The sequence below is a fragment of the Equus asinus genome, chromosome 5, assembly GCF_041296235.1.
Source record: "Equus asinus isolate D_3611 breed Donkey chromosome 5, EquAss-T2T_v2, whole genome shotgun sequence".
NCBI classification, from domain to species: domain Eukaryota; kingdom Metazoa; phylum Chordata; class Mammalia; order Perissodactyla; family Equidae; genus Equus; species Equus asinus.
This window is the reverse complement of record NC_091794.1, coordinates 50,519,552-50,541,222: the sequence shown is the minus strand read 5'-3', so window position 1 is coordinate 50,541,222 and position 21,671 is coordinate 50,519,552. Positions and strand designations below refer to the sequence as shown.

The 21,671-nt window shown below is 37.4% G+C and overlaps 1 protein-coding gene across 30 annotated transcripts in view; it reads right to left on the bottom strand.

The window, feature by feature from the left end:
* The window catches only part of MECOM (MDS1 and EVI1 complex locus), a 533,659-nt gene that overhangs the window by 11,879 nt on the left and 500,109 nt on the right, over positions 1–21,671 (bottom strand). For 15 of the 30 annotated variants that reach the window (XM_014846455.3, XM_014846456.3, XM_070509495.1 and 12 more), the window contains 6 exons: positions 18,701–20,057; positions 16,231–16,318; positions 11,131–11,157; positions 5,343–5,509; positions 4,198–4,275; positions 1,026–1,195 (listed from right to left, as the gene is read on the bottom strand). In XM_014846455.3, the coding sequence (XP_014701941.2) occupies positions 1,026–1,195; positions 4,198–4,275; positions 5,343–5,509; positions 11,131–11,157; positions 16,231–16,318; positions 18,701–20,057 (1,887 nt within the window). The remainder of the gene's footprint in view (positions 1–1,025; positions 1,196–4,197; positions 4,276–5,342; positions 5,510–11,130; positions 11,158–16,230; positions 16,319–18,700; positions 20,058–21,671) is intronic. The other 15 variants (XM_014846458.3, XM_014846457.3, XM_070509496.1 and 12 more) reach the window with 2 other exon arrangements.

The window sequence follows — 21,671 nt, the reverse complement described above, 5'->3', positions numbered from 1 at the left end:
GACAGTCTGGCCAGTTTTGCATATTGGTTTAGACTTCTGTCTCTAAAATCTGATATTTTTAAACCATGATCATTAGATTTTTTGGCTTTGAGGGAAGTGAACAGGATATAGTTCTAAGCCGTAGCCATCCAAGGTCATAAGAAATGTGCTTGTACAGTGGAGAAAGGATTAATAATAAAATAATTTCCTTAAGTAATAATTACTACTTTGTGTAAATCCAACTTTTTTCTGTTCTTAAAATCTCTTCTCCTAAATTCCATGCTCGCCCCCAAGAATTTTCTCGATTCTTTAGAAACAAATTATGGCTGTACAGGTTGGCTCCACACACATACGCCAGCTGGAAAATATTAGTTAATGGCTTATTATCTAACCATTAGAAGCCAAAGGCAAGAAAACAGACCATCTCTTTTTCTATGTGCTGGCAAGTGTCAGTTAAGGGAAGGCAAGTTTTTTGCCAGTTACTCTCAACTTAATTCTGCATCAGAATTTGTGACCAAAATCACAAATCATCTGCTCTATGTAGCTCTGATCTGGTCGACAATCTTCTATCACTGATCTCGAAAAAAGTTACCCTGGAGTGGTTCTCTGAACTGCAGGCCTTCTGCAAAAGTAGCCGTGATTTCTGGGTTGATACCCAGAGCATAGTATTATGGGGCTGCCACCTGGCAATCCTCCCATGCCTGGGGGCCACAGTCTGTGCCAATAGGTTGAAAGTTGTTCCCTGCAATTTAGAAACTCTTGATTCACAAGTCTCCTGTGAATGTGGGCCATGGTTCTCTTCACTTGAGGTTGCTTATGGCGATGGCTCTAAATCCAGGAGAATGAAAAAAAATCCAAATGAGGTCCTGAGTTGTCTATTATTCAATGATCACATCATGCTAAAATCTGAAAGGAAATGTGCTGCCAATTTTCACAGTAGGATCTGATTCTGGTGTCAAAGTGGAATCAGAGAAAAAAGATCACAATTACCTTTTAAAATAAGAAAGCTAAGCCCTCTTCTCCTCATAACACGACCGAGTACCTACCAGACATGTTTCCATTCTCATGTTTCTTTAGGTGTCTGTCTAGGTTGGTTTGTTGACCGAAACACCTATCACATAAGTGACACTTGAAGGGCTTCTCCTTATTGTGAATGTTGCGAACGTGCCGCTGCAAGTTAGAAGATATGCTAAACGATCTGTCACAGTATTTGCATCTGAAAATAAACACAGAGAAAATACTTGCAAGCAAATCGAAAAATATCTCTCAAGACGAGTAAACCAGATATCCAAAATTAACCCCCATAAAACAACTTTTAAAGAAAAGGCACAGGCATTATTCACACAGTCAAGATTTCAGTTCGAACAGACTGATTTCTTCAAAGATTTTCATGACCTTTCCCTCCAATTTTCCAGTTCTATTTTTCTTAAAGAGTCTGTGGCAGTTCTGAACCAGGTCTATCTTTCAGGAAGGCACTTATTATTAGTTGGCTAATTGTTTCTGCCTTCCATGAGATAAAAAAAATCATAAATTACTTTGAAGTTCTGCTTTAGTCAGAAAATAAAAATGTAATCCCTCTCTCGCCACCAGAAAGGGGTAATTTATGGGGTCTTCTCTGGCATTTTAAAGTAAACATTGCATTATTTGTGTCTATGATTTTTCGTTTGTGCATAGCTTGAAAGAAAAACTCCACTTTTCTCCAGATGACTTTTAAGTGAAGATTTCTAACTTAGCCGGCAGAAAATCCCTAACTCATTCTTCCATGTGTGAAGGGCCCTTGTCCTCCCACTTTTGAATGCAGGCTCACTGGTTCAAGTGCTCTACATCAGAAATCACCCCATTCCACTCGAAGTGTTTGGGCTTCTAGGGCTGTCTCTCCCTGATGCCAGAAGTCTAGTTAGTTTGGTGGAGAAAACAAATCTGTTAAGCTAGGTACTTTGGCATAGTATCAATAAACCAGGTCAAGGACTGATTTAATTTTCCCCCTTAAAAAACTATTCTGGCACCATGAGATTCCTCAACTTTCCTCAGTCATAATATTACTTAAAAAATGTGTGAAATCTCACATTGATAGTAGTTGTAATATTTTAGCCTCTGCTGTTGAAAAATATATACATATATGGAGTCATAGCCTTCTCTGCAATAACTTGGTCAACTTCCAAAGCCCACTGGGATGAGAAATAGTACAACTAGCACATTTACGTTGTACTGAGCAGAAAAACCTAGGAAATACTAATAGAAAAAACTGTACTCCCGTCCAACACTTTAGAAAAATTTTCACTCAAAACATTTTCCACACAAATCACGAGGAAGAGAGATTTTATCTTTGACATGCTTCCAACTTTCTGCTTGTATGCGAAGAGGCTTTTCCAAATCTAATAAACATCATCCACTCTAATAGGAATAAAATCCGCCAATAAGGACTTTCTAACCAATAGTAATCATCTGTAAGTTGGTATCTTTCCTCTGCTAATGTCTTGGCCAAAAGGTCGAGTGCTCCCAAATAAAAAGTCATTCCATTCTACTCCAGTAAATTAGTAAGTGGTTGAGGGACAGATCAGATCAAAGCCTAAGGCTCAGAAATTCTTAAAATGAACACACAACACAATCCTGAGCAGTACACGACCCAGCCTTCCTTGTCACTGGATGTGAACACATGGGTCAAGGGAGGCTTTGAGATCATGCTATGAGATAAAAACGCTGACATGAGAGCTGCAGGCCTGGGTTGTAATTCCGGATCTGTTAATACCAGACTTGAGAGGAGGCAATTAGCATCTGTGGATTTGAATATTTTTACTTATAAAATAAAGGAGCTGGACAAATAATTAAGATCTCCAGCTATGCCAAAATTCTGGTTTGTGTTTTTAAAAATACATATAATAATAGCACCATTTACGGGGTAGAATAAAATCACTGAATTCAGGTACAAAGAAAGAGTAAAATAGTTGCATACCAGACCCTTGGCCTTAAAAAATGTAAATGTGGAAATTTTTCCTTCCACTTAAGCAGAATTACTTGGATATGAAATTTTCTCGAAAAGGGAAATCACCTAACACATCCCATTTTCATATCTCTCTGAGACCTATTATAGCACGTGCATTCTATCACACAGAAAGTAGAAATATCACTTAACGATTAGTGATTTATAAAACATGTAAGAAAGCCAAACATGTAAGAAAACACTGTATTATTTTCTGAGTTTAAGTCCCTCTAGTTTTCTCCTAAAACTTCAATTATCTTCAATTAAGCACCGGTCTGTCCATTTTCTTATTCTTGTACGTAAAAATGTCTTTGAAACCTCATAAACAACTTACTTATTTTAACGGAAAAATTGAGCATTCACACAAAAATGATTTTACATATACAATGCATAAGGATTTCAAAGCAGAATGAAATTATGATATTACTTAAGAAAAATAACATTCATTCTTTGAAGAAATATTTATGAGTACCTATACACTGTGCAAGGCATTGCACATTAAACAAGATAGATTATACTTTAAAACTGGAAGGGAGAATGTTGATTATTTTCATTCTTTAGTAAACGATAACATTAAAATTAGACACCCGTCCCACGTGTCATGTGGGACTGATCTTGACATTTCAGTCAAGATCATGACTGATGTTGACATTTAACACAATAGGCTAAGAGGCACTTTAGAAATTGTTGGTGGATTACTCCTCTGGCTGTAATACATTCTATTTTACCTATTCTATGCCTAGTTCCAGGTTTTTTTCTTCCTCCCCAGGTTAAAGCTTATTCTTTAAACATCCTAGTGGGACGTGTGGACATTGACTTAGCTGTACTGGGAAAACAAAGTTATACACAGGTTGTTAACTTCTAGCAGAGATTTAAGGCTTGGAAAAGCGAGGGACTGCAATGTCATGATTATTGTCAATTAAAATAGCACTAATTATTGGGAAGGAGGAGCACCAAATTATTTTTTAAATGATTTTTTAAATGGCTAACATTTCTTAAACACCTATTCCGTACTAGACATTGCCAGACCTTTTAAAGTGAGATGTAAGAAGCCTTGATTAAAGAAATTGACTCTTCTCATTTTTATCCTAGCTGTTCGTTAATTATTCTTTCACTCAAAATAGAATAGACATACATTCAGACATGCACAAAAGTAGCCTACTTTAAAATTGTGGCAACGAGTCCACTTTACTTATTATAATATTGATTGAGATACTGAGTAAAAATCTTTGTCAAACCTGTAAGGCTGCTCTCCCGTGTGGGTTCTCAAGTGCCGTGTGAGGTTCGCAGATCTTGGAAAAATCTTGCCACAGTATCTGTTAGGAAAAGATGTTTATAAGAGAAAGTCAGCACAATAGACTTTATTTCACTCAAGCTGCATAGAAGCCAGATGCTTATTCCTGATTTAATTAATCTTACATGGAACTCACATGTCTTTGGTATTTAAAATTTGCAACAAAGCCATTCTACAGATATAAATAACTCTACAAATAAAGGCTGCTTTATAAGATCTGCTGGATTTGCTCATGCATAAGCAAGTGGTTTATGAAAATAGACTTTAGGTTTGATGACCTCCATACGCCTCTTTTATTAACTCTGTATCTTTATATTCACAAAACTGAACCAGACAGGGGGATAAAAAAATGACAAGAGTCTGTGATTCTGGGTTGATGTAAACAGACTTCAAATGTTTCAACTCATTTTATGTGTCAGCCACAGTGACAATGCTCTGTACATTGAGTGGTATCAGATCAGACAAGATTCTAAGACCTCATCCATCAAGATATGTTCTTATAAAAGCTTTTCTGGAAAGCAAGTGACACATTTTCCAAAGAACAGATAAATTGATATGCCTGAGTCAGATGCCACAAATTTCTGAAGACAATTCAGAAATGATAAGCACGATTTATTGAAAAAAAAGAAAACAAGCTTTACTGTACGACTGACGAGTAACAAGAAACTTATTAACTAGCTTTCTTCACTTATCGACCTTATTCGTCCTTCATTAATGGCCTTATTCTTCAATGCCATGACAATTAATAAATGTATGCTTGAGGACAGTAGTAGAATACCTTTGGATGAAAATAATTAACTGTGAAAGAAAATTCATAAATATCAAAGTGAAACAAGTAGATAGTATTTGGACTGTTTCCAAACTCATTTATCACAACCGAATGGCCTGTGTTAAAATTCTCATTTAATAATAATTTTTTAAAAGCAGTATTTTTATATCTCACTAAATAAAGAGTACTTTGAAGTGCTTGAGATCTATCATGGTGGCTATTAATCATCCAATCAAGAATAATTTCCAAAGCAAACAGCAGGGCCTTTGGAAAGCAGAGGGGAGATCTCTGGAAGGCCAGCCCTCCCTGACCGCAGTTACCTGCAGGTGTAGCGCTCTTTGCCTTTCCGCAGCAGGGTCTCTGGCAGGGCGCTGGGAGGCGCTCTGAAGTTGAACATGGAGGGGACTGACTGCAGGAGTTCACTGGCCTCAGGTTTCAGGGCACTGAAGCTCTCCAGCTTCTCCGCCATGTTTTCAATAGCTGACATCTGGAAGGCAAAAGCACAAGACCGTGAAGGACGGGTCCGACATCTTTTCTTCTGGAATAATCTCTAGCAAACCAAGAAATCATTAATAAGAGGAAGCATCAAATCTGCTGAATGCAATGGGCTGTAGAAAGAGGCTGTAATATCCCAGTATTAGACAAACAACAAGAAAATCCATTGATCTTGGAAATAGCAAAGGTAGAACCAAGTTTGTAAAATGCTGGGTGAATGTTTTCATAAGACCTTGGTTAGATCATTTTATAATAATTTGATATACAATTGAGCAGTGAAATACACGTCAGATAATGAAGCCAAATTAGATTTTTTATTGAATTAAAATACAACATTAGTATTATGTGATGGAAATCAATAGTAAACCAGAAATTATAGAGAAAGGCCAGTATGCATTGCCTAGGTAATAAAAACCAAGGACGCATAGAGTCCCATGAAAAGAACTCACAGCGTGAAAAACATCAAGTGTTCGAAAGTGACAGCTTAAGCCAAATGTGGGTAACGCAGGAAGAAAACATTGAATGGCCAAGAAGTGTTTTGCCTAAGACTATGCTAAGTTAATATCTGATATACTAGATTTTTTCTTCTTCTTTTTTTTTTTTGGTGAGGAGGATTCACCCTGACCTAACATCTGTTGCCAATCTTCCTCTAGTTTGTACGTGAGATGTCTCCACAGCATGGCTGATGAGTGGAGTAGGTCCACACCCCAGATCTGAACCTGCGAACTCAGGCTGCTGAAGCGGAGCATGTGGAACCACTCATCCACGGGGCTGGCCCCCTAGATTTTTAAGTGGAGCCATATACAAAGAATTTTGACGAAATATTAACTGGTTCTGGACAAAGAGTGAGTTGAAATCACAGTTCATGATATATCATCATAACTTCATGTAACTCGGCACGAGCATTATAAAATATGGGGAACAGGTAGTGTAACGACACTCTTAGATAAATATTCTTGAAGAAAAACTATCCTGACTAACTCTTCCCTTCAAACAACCTAATTGATTTTGCTTATAAGCTTCAAGTTTTTGTCTACCTGCTCACGTATTTGACAGAGTCACAATCAGAAGGTGGCATCTACTTTTAAAGATAGCTTGATCCTCACGGTGCACAGTTAGAAGGATTCGTGCCTTTCTTTCAACTCTCCCAAAATATTGTTTCCTCAGTGCTCACATTTTATTTGGAAGCTGCTTACTACTGAATTTTTAAGTAGGAAAAGCAAACTCTCTGGCCATCTTGTTAAATCAACTCACCCATTATCTTTTTGCATCTCAGGACACTCTGCCACTGGAGAGCTCAGAAAGCTGTTAAAAAGGTGTTTGCTCTCTACATACACTCTGTATGTTTCTCAAAGAGCTGGGGTGGTGGACCAGAAGGCTCCAAGCAGGGATGAAAATGGTAACAACCGCACACTCAAACTGTTCAATCCCAAAGGAGGACTCTCTTGCTGACGAGATGGCAGGACAGAGTTGGAGGCCTAATTTACCAGCTCAGCTTAAAAAAAAGGCAAGGCATCCTACTCAAAAGGAAAATTAACAAAACATATATTCCGTGGACAAGCAGATGGATAGAATACCATTGACTTCTTCAACTCGAGCAAAATCTGAACAGAATGGCCTGAACGTGATTCTCTTCTTACAAAGGGAATACTGTACATTTGATTCCTCAAATGACTATTCATGTTGTAGTTAGCTCTCTTTCTTTTCCCTTTCTCCTGGAGCCTGCCCTCTCATTTCATGCCTGGACTCCTAATGCTCCCTACAAATTGCAACATACAGGGTACCACTGCCAATTTGCCAAATGTCTTTCATCAAACACGGTGCAAAAAAATCTCAGAGGAAAGTCAAGATACATTTACTTGTCAGACGACAAATGTGAACGCATTGGGAGGCGGTAGGGGCTGTAAGCTCAGGGGTTTGATTCATAATCACTCAGCTGCTAAAACATTCTCCACAGATGCAAGTGGACAGCGCATTTGTCACTATGAAGGATTTTGACACATACTGATCACAGGGCAGAGATATGGAATGATGATGCTGCTCAGAGAGGCTGGCGGAAACTCTGTCCCTGCAGAATACACTCATTATCCCCCTCCAGCCGGAGCATTAGCATTTTCATATTATTTTGGATTTTATTTATTAAAAATCAATCTGGAAATATTTTATGATACTATTTTATTTGCATTTATTCCTTCTAATTGTTCCTTGCAGAAAAGCATTTTGATATTCCACCCTCTGTGGAATAAATTATCTGAGTGAAAAATGACCTCTGGCCTTCAAGCTGATTAGCAGTAACAAGCAAGGGTAAGGGTCATGATCGTATATATTTATTGGGAAGAATAGTAAGTGTGTGGGTGATGATTATAAATGTTTTATTTATGTACATTTAATATTTGAGTAAAGTTTCATTATCTAGTGGTTTTAAATCATTTGAGTGTCTGCCCTGCTGACACACTCAGATTCCTGTGGCAATACATCTTATAGAAACACTTTTCCTTTTATATGGAAAATAGCTTACTCATGACTATTATTATTCTCGGCTTTCATCTCTAGCACATATAAACTACAAGTCCTTCAAGTCGTTTAATAGCAATTGGCTGTTGAGAAATGTGTCTTGCTTTAGTAGCTGCTAATAGCTCCTTCTGAAGAAAGATCACTGTGATTACTTTACCTCAAACTGTTTCAATTTGGGAAAACTATCAGGAAACAAGAAAATATATTATGGGCTTGATGACTAAATAACGACATTCTTAAAGATAATAGGAAAAAGAATAAGGGTTATCAGAGGGCCTCTCTTAGAAGCTACCCCCAGCTTTGGTTTCTGGTATGAAAGGAAAAGGGGATTAAATCGGAGTGGGGGAAAGGGAGAGAGAAGGAAGATGGGAAGCAAGCTGAGGGTAGCTATTAACACCATACACACACGCGTGCGCACACAAACACACACACACACACACACTGCTTTCTGCTCAGCCAGCAACCACTAAAGCAACATAAGAGCCATCACTGAATTCTTTCTTTCATCTTCATAAGATTTGCTCTTATAGCACTTGACCTCAGCTAAAAAGAATAAGTTTCCCCATTAGGAAAAACAGAAGGGACTACAACATCAACCAGTTGAATTAGTTTAGCAGTTCTGTCACCAATAGCAGCCCTACTCTATATCTTGGATTAAGGTTTTGGATCGAAATGAGCTTTATCTAATGTGTGGGTCAAAACTCCAACTTTCTCTAGTTATCTGTGCTGACTCATGATGATCCTCCTGAAAGAATATGCATTTTACAGGAGTAGAAGTATTGACATTCATTTTAAAGTCTGACCTGGTATTTTAAAAATCAAGGTGAATTGGGATAAATGGAACAGAATCTAGCTATCCATATTTTTCAATTATGAAGAATCCAATGAAGAGAGCAATGTGTACTACCGTGAATAAGAAATTTGCTGAGAATGGGGAAAATAAAGGAGGAAAATGAGCATATATTTTAGAAATGCATTGCCCTGTGTCCTATTAATGTCATCAGCTAATCTCCAATCAGTAAATGACAGGTTTTTGTATGGAACAGTAATTTCTACTTACATATATAATAGTCATTGATGGTATCTGCAGCCAGATGTCTGGAAGAGGAAGTCATTTCACCCCCTTCCAGTCCCCAAGAGGCTAGTAACTTTATACTGACGCAAACTAATATTTAGACACAATTCCCTAGTTCCTACCAAAAAATGTAGTTATCTCTCTAGTCAAATAAAGTTAGTATTTTTAAAAACATTTTAGCAGGCAAGATATCATCAACTGGGTCCTAAGCACTTAGCCTCACATTTATTATCTGGCAGCCGATAATTGATGATATAAAGAAGTTTCTCATTAAAACTATTAAAGTGACAATCTGATTATACGAAACGATATGTCCAACGGCACCATGAATTATGTGACCTAATGTTTCACAAATTAGATTACACATGGCTTTATCATAAAATAACTAACTTCTCATAAATAACTTATGATGGGAAAGTTTGTAGATTTGGTAGTTTTCTATATTTACTCACTTGATAATCTTGAGAAATCTCAAAATCACGGCCATTTGGGGGACAAGTAAATATTCACATTTTATGGTTATCTTATTCCAAGTATCACATTCAGCAGTCATGATTCTGAAATCCCTTAGAGTCTTTTTACCACTAAAAATTATAAACTTTAATATTTTAATGTTTTCCACTAATAATACATTTTATAATAATACATGTATACAATAGTTCTGAAAAACCTATGATTCAAAGAATGGGAGCGTTTCCAAAGCATTGCAATGGCAGTTGCTATACCATCATATTATCAGGAATGGGAATCTAACTTAAAATGGGAACTGGCTTTCTAAGTGGGTAGAGCCAATGCGCATTTACATAGGGGAGAGCACCTTATGCTTGAAGCAGCTGACAGCATAGCTACTGTCAAGTAATACTCTGCCTTAGAAAGGATGAGGACCATGAGACGAGGTACTCAAGACAGACCTCTGCCAGGAAAGGCAGACGAGGAACCTGGGAATATAGGCCAGGATAATCAAAGAACAGTTCCATCTACTACACAACTTTCCCTGAGGAAGTCTCTCTCTCTCTCCTCTTATACTTTTGAAATAAATGAACTTAATCCTTAAAAGTCTATCAGGATGAGAAAAATCACAATTCATCTCATATTCCACAGAAGAAATAAAATGGAGGAATTTCTGATAAAGGAAAACTAACATGAGACAGAGGAAATAGGTAAGGGCTAAAGTGTGCCAACTTAAAATAATTATATATAATTTATGGTGACTAAAAGAAAGTTGAATTATATCTCAAGATTTTACCCATACCTCAGGATCAGTATAATTCTGAGTGAAGAAGAGAATGAAGAAGTAAAAGCATATAGACTCAGAGGAAATTTTGTAATATATGTTAACCAAATATATTTCTATTCACCCAAGGTTTATTTGGGAGTGGAAACTAAATAAGCAGTATTATTTGTTTCTTGAGTAAAAAATAAAGCTATCCCTTAGTAACTGACAGCTGACTGTATCTGGAAGTAGTAACCGAAAGTTGAGGAAGTGTGACCCAATGCTAAAAGATCCAATCACTAGTTAGATATGGATTTTTAAACATTTAGTCTTATTTCTCCAAAGAACCAAGATCTGCCTAGGATATATGGATGTGAATTCCAATGTCAGCTGTGTCTGCACATAAGTTCAGGTTTGATTCTTTTGAAGGCTTTATCAAAAGCATCTTTAACATGCCGATACCGGCTCCCTCAAATAATGGTTGTTTCCACTTAGTGACCCATCTCGAAGCCTCTTTTAACAACGTGCTCCCAAGTGCCTAGAAAGAGTTCCACATGAGGTCGAATTACATGGAATGGGTCAGATTTACAGAACAAACTTCTTTCTGTAAACAATTCATAGCTCACTAAATGTCCAGTTATAACTGAAAGTATTTTGCTGCTTGACAAAGCTGAAAAACTACTGGGTGAAGCCATATCATTTAATGAAAAGGGGCTCAGAATTCTTTATGTCTACACAGCAATTTATAATACAAATTGCTTTCCTTCTAATGCTACATTATTTTAGTCAAAAACATAAGTAGGAAACTTACCCAAGTTCTCTGATCAGGCAGTTGGAACTGGGAGCAAAATTGAAACAAAAACAAAAAATTACTTCTGTATCGGAATCTTTATTGCAATCTATCCTTTGAGAAACTGACATTTATACTAACTGAGTCATTTTTGTTTATCATGTAACTGTACCTTGAGTAGAAGCTTTGGAAATTAAAATTAAATGTTTTTATAACACTGCTGAGTTTCCTCCATTTACCAAATTAAATTTTAGAATCAAGGTTATAAACCAGAATGGTGTCTTTTCCCAAGAAAACTAAACACTACCTACTACCAAATCTTAAATTGCAAGGTAGATACTTCTTTTTCATTTGTTCTTATACACTGCAAAAGAAGATTCCTAAATTTTACATTAATAACTAAAAATCAAGCAATTTCCTACCAAAAAAATCTAGTCTCTTGCATTTTTATAATGTTAATAACAAAGAAAATAAGATATTTACTCAAATGTGAATCATTGAGTAACAAGAAGGTAATGTACTTGGAAATACACTGCTTAACTTTTATTAACTGGGACTCAGACCATCAGTAGTCAGAACACCTAAGGAGTTTAATTAAAAGAACTACAAATGTCTAGTTATTTATGACAAGAATCATTGGGGAAAACTTTAATGAGTTAAAAGCTCTTCCAGGAAATACGATGTTATATCCTTAAAAACATCATTCTGCTTGGTTAAAGGGAATATATCTCACTTTTATAAGTTTTTATATCTTTAATAAGAAAGATACATAGTTTTCAAGGATGAAAGGTTTATCACGGAAGAAATCTAATGATAAGAAAAACTTGTTGAAAGCAAAATAAAAGATGAAGGGCAAAAGGTATATATATCATTATATACGTGATAACTTGAGAGAAGACTCTTTCCCAGTTCCTTGGGACACAGTAATAGGATAGTTACACACTTTGAAAGTAAAAAAATAAAAATGAATGAATAACAGACAGAAATAGAAATAAGACAGCCACTGTTGTAAATGTACACAAACCCAAATATCTGATAATAAAATGCATAAATCACCAAAAATAATATTAAAAGCATAGGAGAATCAAACCAAGGAATAATAGCCAGTTTTACAATAGCCTTATTGCCAAATGATTTCAACGGGCTTGCAAGGCATCAATGTGAATACAAAGTAACCAAAATAGAAATCAATGAAATGGAGATTCTGGAGGTCACACAGTAACACCATTCTCTCCACCTCGTCTACTTGCAGCTATCTCCTTTTCAAAATTATCATCTAAACTAAGACTCCACATATAATTTTCAACCACGTAGCCAGGGAGAACCTCTACAGTGCTTATTTCTCCCTCTTGTTGAACTAAGTTATTTGTAAGAGAAAAAATAGAAGGGCAAACAGTCCTCTAGTGGCTGATAGAGCAAACATACTTCTTTAAGAACTGAACTAACAGAGGAAATTAGACCCTGAGAATGATAAAAACAAGCATTTAGCTTTTCATTTTGATGCATGTGTTTTCATATCTTCTAGGTAATTTTGACAAGAGTTTTGAAAGCATATATTATGATTCCAAAAGGCAATACATATTGTTCACCTTTCGTTGCTTAGAAATTGTGCACGGGGAAGGGACATGCCAGGTAGAATACAGACATAGAGAAATTACGAACTCAAGCTCGCCCAGAGAATATCACTACCAAGCATTTACCTATCTATTTATATGTCTTCCTTAAAGCATTGAAAATATATAGTCTCTCGGGGCCGGCTCCGTGGCCGAGTGGTTAAGTTCGCGCGCTCTGCTGCAGCAGCCCAGGGTTCGGATCCTGGGCGCGGACATGGCACCGCTCGTCAGGCCACGTTGAGGCAGCGTCCCACATCCCACAACTAGAAGGACCTGCAACTAGGATATACAACTATGTACGGGGGGGGGGGGGTGGTTGAGAAAGAAAGCAGAAGAAAAAGAAAAAAGAAAGATTGGCAACATTTGTTAGCCCAGGTGCCAATCCTTAAAAAAAAAGAAAAAAGAAAATATATGGTCTCCTCTTTATTATTATCATAACCCTGAGAAATAGATAAGGTAGGCATTATTCTCAATCTGAAGACAAAGATACAAACGCCCCAGAGGGACCGCGTGATCTGTTCCAATGTACTTTAAAAAGAAAATGAAATAATGAATGGTCTTGTCCAAACGCTTATTCAGCCACGAAATCATAGTAAGCCCTGGGGGCAGAGGCAAGTGCTTCCATTTTGGCTTCTTGCTCTTTGCCATCCTCATTGCTACCCAATGGCACAGTGCCAAGAACAGAGTAAGCATCTTTCCAAGTACTTCTAGATACATGGTATAGCCCCACCAAAGAAACTGGCTCAGGAGATGGCAGGAGGGTATTTTACTGACATTCCTTTATATTCAAAATGGAATATTTTTGCATGAATTACTAATAACAGCTTTTCTTCATTTACATCCTTCGACATGCCAAGCATTATGCTAAACGTGTTACGTGCATGAATGCTGATCCTTATAGCTACCCTGGTCAGGCTGGAAAGGGTGTGCTCACTACGCTGATAGAGAAACCACACTGCCCAAAACCTAAGCACTTCTGCTAATAAGTAATGAAGCCAGCAGTAAAGCAGTCATTTCTGGCCCCGAATCCTGGGCAGTTTTTGTTGGTTTGTTTGAAGGTGGATCTCGAGGCTAGGATGAAATTGATAGAGTACTAGGAAAAAAAAAAAAAAACTCTGCTGAAACTTCAGACCATTTGAGGCAGATTTTCTGAAAGGACAGACTGGTCTGAAGGCTTGATGAAAATGGGTGACGTTAAGCTTCTCCCCAGCAACTGTCTCTATGCCATCTGCATCTCAGTGACACACAGCCATTACACACGAAGACAGCCAGGATGGTTAGAACATTAACGAAATATTCCTGTCGTTCTTGGTGAACAGCCTCTGCCCCAAGCACCCTGAATGCCCAAGCACCCCTGCAGCCCTGGCCTTCCCCGAGAAGACCCCTCACATCCCCCCACCCCCATCCAGCAAGGAAAGCATTAACAGTTGGTGCAGGGCTCCAGAACCCTGCTCCAGAAGGCAGAATCCATTCTATTGGTCAGCATTCATGACATATCACACATTAAATGTTCTGATTATCACTCTTGGGTCCTATTCTAACAGCAACAGGCAGCAGTAGGCAGTCCCTTACTCCAAGACGTGACATTCCGGTGTGGGAAGGAAACACACTCAGCCACTGTGCTCCCACAGGCACGTCTGCGAAGATCTGGGGGATGATTGCTGTGCTCCAAGGACTGGACGCGTGCCTCTATTCTGATCCTTCATTAACTTTGGGGATATTAAAATATAGCATATTTCCTTACATTATTTGGTTAAAAATATGAACATACTATTTTTATAACAGCTACATGTACATGTGGAGTTATTGGCAGACAAAGCTGCCCATCATATGAACCAGTAAATTTACCTTGGCTAATTAGAAATCTTCGAATTTAGAGAGGATAGGGACCTTACATCCAACTACCTCCCTCATCTTACAGATAAGGAAATTAAGAGCCAGGTAGACTGAGTTGTTCAAAGACGCTGAATCCCAGTCTTTTTTTCTCCATTGTACCATGTACCCACAGCACTTAATTTTGAAGTGATTAATTACTAACTTTTAAAGATAATTAGAATCCAAAAACAATTTGACTTTGTAATTAAATGTATCTAACTGTTATATCCTTATCAACATTTACTTATAACTAGAAAGGAAGTTATCAAGAGAGAGACACTTTTTGTTCAATATCTGACACAAAATGCATATCATGTCCAGGTTTATTAGTCCATGAGACCTACAAATGCAATTTAGATCAGCTTAAATATAAAATGTAAATGCCTGATAAACATGCACTATTTTAGAAATTGCTTCTTTTCCAGAAAGTAATGATGGAAATGAAATCATTCCATAACCTTCCTATATAAAAGGAATACTAACTGGAATATTTCTAACCTTTTTAATACTAAATCATATATTCTCTCAGTTTGAAATAGAATGATTTGAGCAATGAGATTTCTCCAGCTATCCCAGAAGATGGTATTTCAGTTCTCATACTCTGTTGTTCAGGACTTAGAGAAGGTACTTGAAAAAGTGAAGAACTGTAACAGAGAGGGTTGGGGGGGGAAGAGTCATATCCCAAGATGATTCCATTTAATTGGCTCACAACTTTCCCTAAGGCTTCTTACATAAAATCCCACCAATTTTACTAGAGGAGCACATTTTTAGTTTGAATATATTAGAACAGAGCAAATTTGTTTAGTCTGTTTTCAAGCATTTTCATAAAAATTTTGCTTACTATCTATAAAGACCAGAGTTTCTATCCTTCCAAAAGTAAAAATAAAAACTAAACTATAAATTGAGAAAGCAGGTTCAAGATGTTTATATATTTGTTTTTTCAATATAATTCTCCACATGTTGATTGATAGGTAAATCAGTTTTAAAAAAAAGACCAAATATGTAGGGACATAGAGATGAACGGAATAGATAACACTGCTTTGTATTTTCCTTGCAATGAGAAACTGTATATATTTTGATAAATGGACACAAGTCAGTCCATTCAGCAAATAGCTCTGTGTATTGTGGCGAATTCTTGTGCAATTACAGAACTTTGCTGGAATGCCCAGTGGTCTCTAGATAAATTCCTTCACCCTCTATGGTAACAACTTGTCAGGTAGACTCATTTCCTGTTTTTATCTAAGCACTAAAAGAACACAAACGACCTTCATGAGTTTGAGACGAGTCACAGTATGATCCGTTTCTTACTTGCAGTAATTTTTAAACACAAAAGACAACTTCAGTATTTATTTTCTAAGCTGAATTTTTCTCCCTCTAAAATGCACTTTGGCTCAATAAGTAGTTAACAGCAGACAATAATTTAACACCACGACCATGTTATTTTTACAACTATATTAATTACGTTTTCTTTAAAGAGTTTGGGTTTTAATTCTGTTAGAATTTCCTGTGTTCTTCCACACCAGCGTCAGAGGAAATCCTAATGTTCTCAAGATTTCTTTCATTTCATTGCACCTGCTTTTCAGGATCAACAAGTTAGTTTACAAGCTCGAAGTTTCAAATTCAAATTACTTACTTGTGGGTGAAATAAGAATCCTGGAGAAGGTCTCAAGTATTTCTCTTTTAAAGCTTCAAGTGGGTCAGTTAGTTTTCTTTTCTCTACTCTGAAAGGTTAAAATTCGATTTTGGAGATGAATCAGTCTCATATATCAATCACTGCATAATCACTGACATTTAAAACAGCAAACAATAAAGCAAACGGCAGGCTTCTGGGAAGCACACTAATAAAGATAGAAAGACATCTGTTCAGTTCTTGAGGAATACTAATGGCCCTTCTAGGCACTCAAAGAAAGAAGGGCCTATTTATAATGGAAAAATCCTATTGAACGACTAGTAACAATAATGAGGAAATATAAAAAATGAAGAGCCATGAAATCAGAGGCATTGGTCACAAATTTGTATCTTTCCATTTCAGGTGTAGGCAAGAATGCCTGGTGATTTTGAAATCATGAGGAGAGGGTTCATTTTGAAAATTAAAGTCATTTTCTACCAAGAAGGTGCTTCCCCAAATATTCATTATATTTCTTCCATATTTTCCAAGGACAGTAGGAGAGTTTCTAAGCATACCACGCACTCTGCTAGCCGCTCTTCGAGGTACAGGCATCTTCTTTTGGATGCCACTGCTGATAACCAGGGCAGATTAAAGGGGGGGCAGGTGGGAAGAGAAGGAGGAACTTTGTGAAGATAAGGAGAGACAGATAAAACTTATCTACATATCTCTTCTGCTTTAGAAATGTTTGTCATTCTATTTTCTATTAAGCATACTGGAAATGACAACATGGACTGCATTAATTTCTTTTACCAACTGTTGGCAATTTTGCTTTAAAAACTGTTGAATAAGTACACTTTTAAAATAGGATCAAAATGAATAAACACAGCTACCACTTCTTGAAATTTTACATATGGTATGTTTTGCATACATTATTGCACTTACTGAAATAGGTGTTCTTATACCCGTTTTATAGATTTAAAAAACATTTAAGACATGGGAAAGCTGAGATCTCAACCAAGGTCACACTCTAAAACCGAGATTTAGGTCTTTCAGGAGTTTGGTAAATTGAAAAGCCTAGGGCCTAAACTGAGACTGAAACACCAGTGAGGAGAGAGAGATTAGAGTCAGCAAGAGAAAGGGTAGGAAGTGATGGAGAAGAGTATAGCAGGTATGTGGAGGAATTGGAAGCCCACCGCCATTGACAGGACCCGAGGAAGAAAGGGAGAAATCATCTTCACAAAGGACTGATCAATCTTACTGGCAATGTGTAACACACAATCTACACACAAAATACGGAGCATCTGTTTTCCCTTCTTTTTCCTTCTCTAGTAATGGAACTGCCCCAGGAATTAAGATATAAGATGTGAAAAACAAGTGAAGAAACATAATATTGATGGTTCTGAGATATTTTTATATTGACTTTTTTATTCTTCTTGTCACATTCTAATGGAGGCAGCCATTCAAATACCGGCAACGTTTCTTGGTTAATGTATTGCAGACAGCATAGGTAGAAAAAGAGTTTTCAGTGAAAAGAATCTGCACTCTAGCACCTATGAAGTAATAAGAACTCAATAAATGCTGTTGAATGAAAGAACAACACAAAATTTCTCTTTATGAAGTAGAATCAGGCAAAAATAGGCAAATACTCCCATCTTAAATAAGTCCAATAAAAATTTATGTACATATTCCATTAATTCTTGACAAGGTTCAAGATTTGTAAAAGAAAGTAAATGTGAAAATGCTTGGCAATATTTAAAATACATACCAAGCATAACTATGGTTATTCATATTTTTTTAAAGAAAACTAGCATTAAAAAACTAAATCATCCTGAATGAAGACAGCCAGGAGGCTTTTTATTAAGCATATATGTTTCCGCCAAAGGATTTTTGGATGCATCAAAGGAAACTGGATAATGAAAGCATTAAACAGAGACATGTTTTTTAAACCCATCACTCACATTATATACAAAACATTTTTGTGATTAATATTGCATTTGTCTGTGGCCCCTAAGAAATTTATTTAGAAACAGAATATGACCGGTACTTATTAAGGAAAAGCTTGTAGGTTAACAAAGAGTAAACTCTTGCTGTTATATGTCCCATCTCATTCCAAATAACCTGACCCATTTAAGCACCCACACATTTTTGCATTAATCCTTCAGGAGCCTCATTCTTCCGCCACTTGACAACTTGCTTTAAATATGGCTTTCCCATATTTTCCACTTAAAAAAAAATGTGTTTAAAAATAAATTTATTGTCAAGGGAAAGAACTCTATGGGCCTATTCCAAAACCCCAAATTCAGAGACATCCAAAAATAAGTCCAAACCTAATGAGTCGACTTTCTGAATACAAAATGAATTCACTAGATCAAACAATTTTACTCTCTGCTTTATAATAATAATAAAAAAGGTCTGTTAAAAGCCATAACTTTACCATGTAAAAACCACCTTTCATAAACACGTCCACATTTCATCATCTCCCGTCCACCCTTACCTGTAAATAGGGTCCATAAAGAAAGGAGTGGGTCTAGCATGCTGCAAGGAACCATCTGACGCGGGTCTTGGTTCCACATTGCTTCCTTTCTTTTCCCCAAACACGTGGTTTTTTCGAGGCTCAGTCAGCTTTGTTCCACTGGCTCTACTCCTACTGCCCATACTTAGATCCAGGGGCTGGTCTTGGCTTGTGGCAGGCGTCACTGGAGCCTTGGAGGGTACTGGAGTCAAGGGCTTCTCGTCCTTTCGCTTAGTGGTGAGATCAAAGGGAGACTCAGAGCTTCCCTTCTGCAGTTTCTTTACTTCACTTGGTGATTGGGGTTCCATTTTCAAAGGTAACGCTCTCAAGTCTCTATCAGGAAATGGGTACATTGATTGAGAGAATGCTGGAAAAAACGGGAGGGGAAACATGGAAGGGTAAGGTAAAGCTCCAACTTTTTTGTCTTGCAGCCCCACCAGTCCTGTTGAACCAAAGTATTTTTCAGCAATAGAAGCAATAGCCTTTATAGAATCATTCACAGCTCCTGACACCGCGGTTTGCTCCTCTAAAGATGGTGAGAAAATGGAATGATTGCTGTATTCTTTCTTATTATGTATTGAAGCCAGATTCTGAAGAGGGCTTACTTTGTCTTTGAACATTTTACCATTTTCTTTAAATTTCTCTTTATCACTTTCAATGTCACTTTCCAGATCAGAGCCCGAGGTTGTCTCCAGGTCACTGCCACTTGGCGTACTGACATCATCAAGGTCACTACTCTCTGACTGGTCACTGATTTTCTCAAGGGGCCTCTCTTCAGAGGACCTCTCGGGCTGGAGCTCCACTGGCTTATTGTCCCCTACAGGTGGGTGTTTAGATAGTGCCTTCAAAATATCCTGTGTAGCTGGCAGTATCTGAGGATGTGTCATGAGGGGACTTTGACTTTTGTTTGTCTGTTCAGTACTTGATAGTCCTTTAACAGGAGAACTAGCAGGTATCAAAGGAGGCCTGTGGTACAAGCCGGAAGGAAACAGACCAGGGAAGCTAAAAGAAAATCCAGGAGCTGTTGGAAAGGTAAGACCAGCAGGATGCCTATTGGCGCCAAAATAGTCAGCAAGGCCCGGGTTGGCATGACTCATATTAACCATGGACGTTTTATCCATAGCTGGGGTTCCAGGAAGTGAAATGCCTTGGCCAAAAAATCCACCTGCCGCAAAATGGTTCTTGCCCTCACAAAACCTCCTGTGTTTATTTAAGGAAGACGTAGTGCTGAACATTTGTCCACAGTCTTTGCACTTGATTTGGGTTCTGCAATCAGCATGCATGCGCTTATGACGACAAAGGTTTGAAAACTGAGTATAGGATTTATGGCAGACCTCACCTGTGTGCAAACAACAAAAAAGAATCTCAGGCTTTATGGCAATTGCTTCTGAATTTAGCAAGTATCACAATTGGTTTACTCAAAATTTCAATTAGGAAGCCAGGAAAAGCTGTTGGAGGCACCAATCTGAGTGCTCCGAACACAGAAAACCCCATTTCTCTAGATTCCAAAGCAAGGCATCCAACCTGACAAATGTCTTGAAGCAGCACAAATATTTCATATATATATATATATAAATACTTCGTCATACCCACTGCATCATATTTTGCATCATATTTGTGTATTTAAATATTTATAAGAAAGTCAAATTCCATCACGCGTTGATTTCCCACCCAATTACTACTTTAACAGAATCTTAAAAATTAAAGTCGTAAGATGTACTAAACATGAGACATAACAGGAACTCCTTTAAAATTTTAGACTATTTAAAGAATTCTATACTATAGGCACCAAAACAAAATAAAACAGCGTTTCCTTCAACCAGAAACTTCACCTTTATTCCCCCTCACCTTGGGGAAAAAGCCTGTGACTGTTCTACCATTATTTAATTTGTATTATATCATATGCTCTCATCATTCACACATCAAAGCCACACAACAATGCACATTGTGTATTCTGAGGCATTTTTAACAATCATTTTCATGATTTGAGAAAGACTGACATAATTTACAATGGCGCTATTTTAAGCCTGCAAAGGAAACTAAATTGAATGTAGCCCATCCTGCATTGCTGGTTCCCATGAACTATGATCACGTCCTCTGACTTCCCCTCACACCAGTGGTTGTGCTAACCTTCCTGCATTTATGAAACTCCCGTCCTTGGGAAACATGTCCACTCGTTGTCATATCTTCGCGGTTATCTGGGGGCTTGACTTCTGTGTGGTATTGCCAACTGTGGTAAGCAGGGGAGCGTGCTTTGAATGCTCTAATCCAGAAAGAACACAGCAGTGGGTGCGGCTGGGCGATAACCCTCTTCACTGAGAATTTGTCAAAAAAGTAGAACATCCTCCTCCTCACATATGTGCGAACAGATCTAAACATATTTTAAGACCAAATTTCTTAACCCTTAAGAACTCCTTTGCTGGATAAGAGTCCCACTCACTTCACAGTCCAGCAGGATCATGGCATCCATTTCCTAAGCATCACATTTTTTATTTTACTTTAGTAAAGATGAGTCCACTTTAGGTGTGAGCTTACTTTAAGGCTTCTGTGCCCATCTAATACATGCAGAAACATGATACGCCTTGTTGGTGATTGTTAAAAGAAATCCATATAAGAAATTAACTTGAAGACAAAATGCAACATTTATTGCTTTCATATGATGACTGCCTTTAAGCAGAGAATGGTTGAGCTCCTAAGTCAAAGCAGTAATAATTTTAAAAAAATTATTGAAAGGAAATTTTATAGACCTTCAGTCAGACAAAACTCACCCAGAACGTGGATTATCCCACACACCACCAAACAGGAAGTACTAAGTGATTCCAAGTCTATTTCTTTTACTACTAACGATTAAAATACATTGCTACGTATGTCAGTGTGCTTAGTAATATTAAAGGAGCTTTCAACTGTGGGATGATTCATAACCTTATAGAGGCTGTAACGTGTGTTAACAGGA